Source organism: Lycorma delicatula, chromosome 6 (assembly GCF_047948215.1).
Source record: "Lycorma delicatula isolate Av1 chromosome 6, ASM4794821v1, whole genome shotgun sequence".
NCBI lineage: Eukaryota > Metazoa > Arthropoda > Insecta > Hemiptera > Fulgoridae > Lycorma > Lycorma delicatula.
The window spans coordinates 67,189,713-67,198,447 of NC_134460.1; the positions used below are offsets into that span (position 1 = coordinate 67,189,713).

An 8,735-nucleotide genomic window follows, 5' to 3' on the forward strand; every position below is an offset into this window, starting at 1 on the left:
ACCTAGCAAAAGAATTCTTCAGCCAGCAATTGTATTCCACTAGCAACACATATGCGAGTATACTAGCTCTTTAATAAATGCTTTTAATAGTTAAGGTTTACATACCACTACTTTAGTATGTACTTATGTACATGATGAAATATGATTAGTCAATGCATCTAACTGAATTTGCATTTTTCTACTACTTCCTAATCTTCAGCAATAAAATCATGTTGAACTTTTTTTAATGTTGTGGTTGTATAAAGCACCTTTAATTACTTGAATGAATAAATAAATAATATCATTTTAATTTTTAACTGGATTCAAAAGGTGGAGGCAGTTCTCATTATGATCTGTGTATTTTTTTTTTCTGTGAAATTTCTTCTGGTGGTCCTATTGTATGGTTTTCCCATATAATTTAACAGAAGATTTTTTTGAACTAAAAGTTTTATTGGCTACTTGAACAATTTGAAGATATTTTCCTTTTTTTGCCATCATTACTTAGTATCAGATTGTTATATTTAGTTTGATGTCTTGCTAATATCTTTATTATCTTCACTTAAAAATTTAATAGAATTAGTTATAAAACTTAGATTAAAAAACTTATATATATTCTCATATTTTAAAGTACATATCTTACATCTTTTGTTTTACCTTTATGTCAGTTATGTATTTCTTTCCTGATTATTAAGACACAGGTTTCTTGCTTTTAAATTCTTTATAAACAGCTTTATTCACATGAAATAAAACTATTTTTGTTAGCCAATCCATATTTTAAGTAAGAAGTAATGTATTTCAATTCTTTGTTAAATTTTCTTTTTTAAAGTCAACACCAAATTAGGGGTTAGTAATTTATTTGTATTTGTTTTTTTAATTTGGTACCAACTTCTAAAAGTCAAAATTTAAAGAATTGAAAAAGTATTATGTTTTACTTTTTAGCATCCTTTTTTGAGTTTTCTTTTTTAAGTTTAATTTTGATTATTTATTACTTTTAAAATTGTAAAATTTAAATTTCATAAATTTTACTTACAGGACGGCCAGATCACAATCCCAACCAATTTCTACCAATTACTGGTGAGACATTTGAACAACAAGTAAATAGTTTAATTGAAGAGGTTATACATCCAGCAGGATTTGTTGTTGAACGTTGGACACGTTTACCTTACCTTTGTGAAGGAGATCTTAGTCAATCGTACTACTGGCTAGATGATGCTGTTTTCATTCTTCGACGTGATTCTTGATGTTATCCTAATATAGTAATCTGTTAATATTTTTAGTATTCCATTTTATCAATTCTTTCAGAAAATTTATCTTACTAAGTTATGAGTTTAGGTTAATAAGATGGCAGTAACAGATAACAAGGGATTTCAGATAGCGTGTACAAGTGTTGTATATAAGAACTGTATTTACAAGGGGATGAAACTGTTATGATTTCACAACACTTTGTATCAAAAAGTAAATACACATCAGATTCAAAGATGATCACTTTTAAGGTACTAAATACATTTTTTTTTTGTGGTTATGTAAAAATATTCCTTCTGTACTTTCATACCAGCATTTTATAAACTATTATGAATATAATAGTTATACACATATTATAAACATATTAATTAATACAAATTAGTTTGAAAATAAGTCTATTTGATTGTTATAAGCATGTTATGATATTGTTATTATTTACATATCTTATTCTGTACACACAGACTAGTATGGAAGTATAGAAAAGCTATCAAAATTGTATCCATATATACTTAATGTTGTAAGAACACCTTTCTTTTTTTCCCCTTTTTAGCCACCAGGAATTACCATTCAGGTGTTACTTCAGAGGATAAATGAGGATGATGTGTATGAGTGTAAGTGATATACTTACAGGTGTTCACCAAGTTAATCCTTAATTAAAATATCTGTACATATTTTGCTTGCAAGAACTCCTTTTCATTGTGCTAATTACTCATCAGGTTATATGTATGGTCTACATTATTACCAATATCTTACGTTCTATTCTAATTACAAAATTAGTGTTTCTTTTTTTTTCTTCCATTCAGGCCACCTGTAGACCATATATAATAGTCGTTATTTAGGTATTGCTCTTTTTCCTGATCTTGCATCCTACCAGTACTTTACTATAACTCTTGCTGCTTCCCTTCTCTCCACTGAATAGCCCAGTCCTCCTCTTTTGTTACTATCTTGAAAGCCTTCAAACCTTTTCACTATTTCTCTGTACCTTCATCTGTCAAAAATTGTTTGTTTTTAAACATTCTTAATCATTGTTTCTGTCCACCACTGTTTTGTACTTCCTTGTATGAAGTAAAGGAAGTATTGTGATTGCGTAAAATTTTAGTTTTCAGATTTCAGAACAGAAATATCCATTTTGATCATCCCTGAATCCATTTTGACTAGTTTCAGCATGATATCTGTATGTACGTATGTATATATGTATCTCACTTAACTCAAAAACAATTAGACTTAGGATTTGAAAATTTTGATTTAGGACTGTTGTAACACCTAGTTGTGCACCTGCCCTTTTGATTGCAATTGACTGGACCAAAAGTGTCCAAAATAGCCCAAAATCCAAACAATTTGGATTTTGGACTTTTTCGTAACAGCAGTAATAAACCCTCATTGAGAGCTTTTCAATGATATATCATAAGTTGTACTTATTTTCATTGGTACCAGAGTGGTAGCCAAATAAAATTTTAATTAATGAAATATTTGGATCTTACAAGGGAAAGGCACATCAGTTCGAATCCAACTTCATATACATATATTTTTTAACCTTTTTTTTTAATTTAAATATATTGATTTATTAATTATTAACCTCTGATTGCAAAGAAAAATTTGTAATAAATAATAATTCAATAATAACAATAAAAAAAAATATGAAAAAAATCAAAAGTTATTACTGAAATAAAATTTTATGTACTTTTCATTTTAATTCAAAAATGTTTACAGAGGTTAATAATTATTAATAAATCAATATATTTAAATTAAAAATAAAAGTTAAAAAAATATATGTATATGAGGTCGAATTTGAGCTGTTGTGTCCATGGTTACAGATGCAACACGTTCTTATTTACATCACATAACTACCTGATCGACGTGAAACAAAATTAATATATAAACTAATATAAATTGCTGATACAGACTCCATTGATGCAATGTGGTGAACACCACATTGCATCTTAAAATTAAATTGCATCTTAAATTAGAAATTTATTGTCTAACTTAATAGGCGTACAAGGAAGTAATGTGATGTCCACATCAGATTTTTTTTTATAGAAGTAATTGAAGATAGTTTTAGTTAGTCTTCCTCAATCCATTTGGTATAAGTGTCTGAAGTAGTTAAGTCTTCTGTTTCTCATTACATCTTCTATTTTGTTTATTCCCTCATTCATTTCCTTTATTTTATACAGTTCTATGGGTCTCAATCTGTACAGTCCTCTTTGATTCACTTTGGGTCCCAGAATTGTTCTTAATATTCTCTTCTCCACATTCTTAATCCTTTGAGTATGTCTAATGTCATTCAGAGAACAGCATTCTATTTTGTACAGTACTTCTTGGCTCACTGCTATTCAAAATGTTTTATTTTTTCTTGTTCAAAATGGTTTTTGTGTTGTAGATTTTTTTACTGTGTATTTTTTAGTTCCTTTCTTTGTTTCTTGTTCTGTAATGACTTGTTCTTGGTCATTTGGTTGGATCCATTCTCACAATTACCTAAATTTCATTAATTATTATTTTCATCTTCCTATTCTCATTTTTTATTCCAAAGAACATTTTTTTTTTAAAGAAAACGTTTTTTTCAAAGAAGGTATTTAGTATCTTTATTTGGGTTTTAGCTTCATTAATGTTTTCTAAAATATGGCTTATCATCTACAAATGCAAAACAGCCAACTTCTATCTTCTTATTTTTTGTACAAATTATCCAATTTTTTTACACCTTTCCCTTCAACTCTTTTCTACATTATCAGATAACTTTCTCTTGGACACTGTTGAATAAAAGCGATGAAAGTCTAACCCCTAGTGAAAGCTTTGTCTAACCACTGTCCCAATTTCAAACAGTTCTACAATTCCCACAAGTTAAATTCAACTTTTGAGACTAGTTTAATGTTCTTAATTATGTTAGGTGTTTTCCTAGTTACAATATTTTATTTTTTTTAATACTTTAAAGAGCAATTCTCGATTGATACATTCACATGCTTTTTTTTTAAGTCTACAACTATTGCAACTGAATTTTTACTGCTTTGTTTTTTTTATCTCTTCTTCATTAGCTAGGTTTGGTGGTATTTCCCAATGTACTATAGTACATTGCACACAATGTACTATGGTATTTTCCCAAGCTTTTTCTGTTCTATTGCTTTTTCATGTTTTTCATCTCCCCATAGATGGTTTTTAACTCATTTTTAAAAATAAGTTACTGCTTTTATTTATTCATTTTTTTTATTAGTTATTTTCTGTTTTCAACTGTATTTTTTTATTTTCCAACATCTTTTACAATTTTAAAAACGTTCAATTATGTAATGTAAAGTTATGGCAATATTATGTTGCAAGATTATGGCAGTAATTTTTTTTTTTTTTATAACATAGATGCAGGTGTTGTTCAGTAATTAAGAAACTAATGATTAGAAAAATTATAATACTTTCATTGAAAATTAAACTAACACTACTTTTCAACATAATCCCCAGCTATATTTAAGCACTTGACCCAAATTTCTGTGAGCTTTTTTATTTCAGTAGTAAAGAATTGTACACCTTGTTGTTTTTCCCCTACTCCCTTGGGCTGGATCAGCATTTAAGTATAACTCAACCCAGAGGAGTATCCTTAAACTCAAGCTTGCCTTCCCACACACTGACAGGACGTCTGGCATGGCAGGTCGGCTCACCAGTTGGATCTTTTATTATTTCTTTCACCTGCCTCTAGCTGCCAGAGAGGTAATCAGGTCCAACTATGCTGTCCTCGGGTCCCACCCTAGCGGCTGGAATTCGGTCTTTTTTTTATACTTTATTAACATCTGCGAGTGAATTTGCTGGTTTTACAGCTTCAGGAAATAAAAAAATCTTATCATAGCACACTGTTCTTCCATGGTACATGTTTCAAACGAAATGGACATTTTAAAATAAACAAAAGAGGTTACAATAATGAACATTTTTTTTGATCTGTTAATATTTTCTATGTTAGGGGTGCCAACTCAAATGTCAGACAGTTTTAGTTTATTCTATTAAATAGTTTTTCGACTGTGTTATTTGCCTCCTTAATTATTGAATTATTCTTATATAAAAAATTATTAGTGAAAAATAATACTAAATTTTTTTTGGTAATTTAAATGTCTTATTGACCAAACCTTTTGTAAGCAGTATTATAAGCTCATGAATAAGGGAATAATTGAATTGGTTGTTTGGAAAAGGCCAGCTGTAGTATGTACACTTTATACATTTTACAGCATGGAGCAAAAACTTGAAACCTGTAAATTGAATGTTTTTGTTTTAATATTACTTCATTATTCTTTTGTCCATTTTATGAGTAATTATAAAAACTGAAGATCATTGTTTATTGAATATATATATTTAGGTGAAAATAATTTCTTTTCCAATTAAATGAATTGGCAGAAATCAAGGTCATTGTAAAAATCTTAGTTTAAATTCATAATAATATAAATCAAACACATTGGAATTATATATTATTTAGGTTCATGTTTTGAAAATGAAAGTACTTTAATATATGGTAGTTTACTTTAAAATCAGGGTACTTCTTACAAAATAAATCATCTGTTCAATTTATGTTAAGATTTGATATTATTTTACTCTCATTTTTTTTGCTTTGTTAAAAAAAGGTATTTTTATAAATAAAAAAAGAGTCAATGTAGTGTTTAATGATAAACTTCTGAAATTAGGTTGTGTTAAGAACCCAATGATTTGTTTTGCTTAACTGGAAAATAACCTAGTACATGATTTCAGTCAATACCTTACATACTTCTCTCTATATGAACTTTTGAAAAATGCATTTTTCAAACTTCTTTCCATTAACCTTCAATAATTGTGCAAAATGGTCTGTAAATTAACATTCTTATTTTTGAATTTTCTATTTTTGTTTTGTGCTTCTTTTAAATATCTATCGGCTTGTAAATACATTTCTTGCTCATCTTTTTGTCAAAGATGTTTATTTTTGCAAAATAATATTTTCATTTTCTAACAAATTTACAGAACACTTTTTTTGGATCTAAGAAAAAATAATATTTATTAAACTTTATATAAAATAATAAAAATGATTTTATTCAAATAGTTTCATGGATCAAATTTCTTGGATTAGCTTACATTGACGTGAGTTTTTGGGGGGACTTAGTAGAGATATGAAATTGTTGGATCAGACTTATGTCAGGATTAGATATGAATGTGATAGGTTTGAATGAGTACAAGTTGGTTAGGTTAGATTATGGACGTGTTTGTAATCAAAATTAGCATTAAACCAAAACAGAATATTAGTACTGATTTGCAGTATATAAAAACATGTTTAGTGAAGTTTTTAAAATGTAAAACTTTTTGAATTACAGTAAAAAGTATTTACTAATATTAAACTTGTAAAACCAAATCTGTTGTCAAAATTTGAAACAGCAGAGTATCAAAACTGAATTTTCATCATCAGATGTGTTCTGCAATGAATAGGTTTTTTATCTAGTAATGTTTATGATCTGTAGAGTTTTAATAATCGTTTTTTTAATCTATATAAAGTGTTTTTTTTAGAGATCTCTCCTTTTTTCAGAATTAATTTTTTTATTTTATTAATTAAAATATAATTGAAACTATAAAATTGTTGAGATAAATGTTTGTTACCTCAGTCATTAAAATAAAATGAGCTACTTTCCTGGTTTCCAACTTACAGATAGATAATGAAACTATTATTTAGAACTATTTTTAAATATAAATTATGAATTTTTTAATAATTTAAATTAAACTTAATGATTTCTATGACAGTTGTCATGTGTAAGTAACTAATTAGATGTATGTAAAATGGAATTTAGGAACATTTATTAGCATATAAATGCAATAAACAAAATTTAATTATGCTGATCACATTAGGGAAAATAAATAATATTCTCAAACATCAAGTATTATATTTGCTGCTAGGATGCAATTTTTTGAACATTTTATTACGTACTACATGTATAAGATTAAATTTTTCTGCTAACTAATTTAAGTTGTAATGTTTGAAACAATTAACTCAGCTAGAAATACAATATTTTCAATAATTTTTCTTAAAATATTTTCAATTTTTTTGGAACTCTTTTTAATGATTGATGGTGTATTTTCTCCTCAGTTTTAAGATAAGCAAACATTTAGTGTTTGTGTCTTTACTGTAGAAGACTACACTTAATTTACTCTCATACATATCATCCTCATTGATCCTCTGAAGTAATACCTGAATGGTAATTCTCGAAGGCTAAACAGGTAAAAAAGAAAAAAAATACTGAATATGTTCATAAGAGTGAATGAAAACATTTTAAAGTAAGTTATTGAAAAACTATCTGAAATTTTGTTCTTATATAATTTAAAAAGTTTATAAATGTTTATCACTGTTGACCTGCATAAACAAAATAGCAAATGTTGAATGAAGTTTTTAATGTGTAACTAATTATTGTTCAGTCATAGGCATAAAATTATATAGATGTATTAAATAAAATTAATATATAAAATGTTTTAAATGACAGGCTTATAACAGATTCTTTTAGAATATGTAATCTCAACTTACACAACATAATCTCAACCTAGTCTTCAGTTATACTTGAATCAACAATATACAATGATGATTGTTGCAAATTCCCTAACTAACTTTTATTTTTAATTGTATCACTTTTATATAGTAATAGATTTTGTTTACCAGTTATTTTATTACTTATATTACTGAATTCATTGTTACTAAATTCTGAATCGCTGATATCTACCAGATTGATAGCTATAGCCCTAAGAGGATGAACATGAAATGAAGCAGTTGTTATGGGAGAAGTGTTGGAAAGAGATAATTGGAAAAGGTCATATCCAGAAATATGGTCTTCTCCAACTATAGCAACAAACTGAATGTACATTCAGAATATTATATTGTATACTATACCATATTGTATTTAGAAAGTTTTAAGAAGTAGTTCTTTAACTGTCAATATGTCAAAATGCTGTGTTCAAGAAATACTTTCATAAAATAATTCTGGAAATAAGTGAAAATATGACCTTTTTCATATAGTTGATTCAGCTGTTCAATGATTAATGACTGCATGTATTATATACATAGTAAATTATGTTCATATTACATCCAGTCTTAACCTTATGTATTAGTATAATACCCATATTTCTTTTGAAATATTATTCATTAATTTTATATGCAGAACATATTGTATATCATTTATCTTTTATACTCATTACTCAAAATGAAATGAATAATACTACCATATTTACTGTATCAAACAGAATTATTCCTTATTAGACATGATTATTGTAATTTCTTTTCTTGTTAGTTAAATTTTATTTTATTTCTTTGAAGACATATTTTTTTAACTGATTTTATCCTTCTAACTTCCTCATCTTATATTTAATTCTGATAGTATTTTGTTTGCTACATTAGAACTGTTTACTTCTATGTTATTTACAGAGGATACTGGTAGCACTTATTGTGAATTTAAAATGTAAAAATAAAAAATTATTTTTGAAAATGCTAATTTATGGTATCTGCTAATAAATTTTATTTATTAGAATTTTATAAACTTTTTCTACCT

General features: G+C 26.9%; 1 protein-coding gene across 1 annotated transcript in view; it reads left to right on the forward strand.

Moving 5' to 3' along the window:
• LOC142326645 (protein-L-histidine N-pros-methyltransferase) overlaps positions 1-1,529 on the forward strand; it is a 495,337-nt gene extending 493,808 nt beyond the window's left edge. Inside the window, exon 6 of the mRNA XM_075369242.1 lies at positions 1,012-1,529. Within this exon, the coding sequence (XP_075225357.1) occupies positions 1,012-1,220 (209 nt within the window). The 3' untranslated portion in view covers positions 1,221-1,529. The remainder of the gene's footprint in view (positions 1-1,011) is intronic.
• Positions 1,530-8,735: the final 7,206 nt, after the last annotated feature.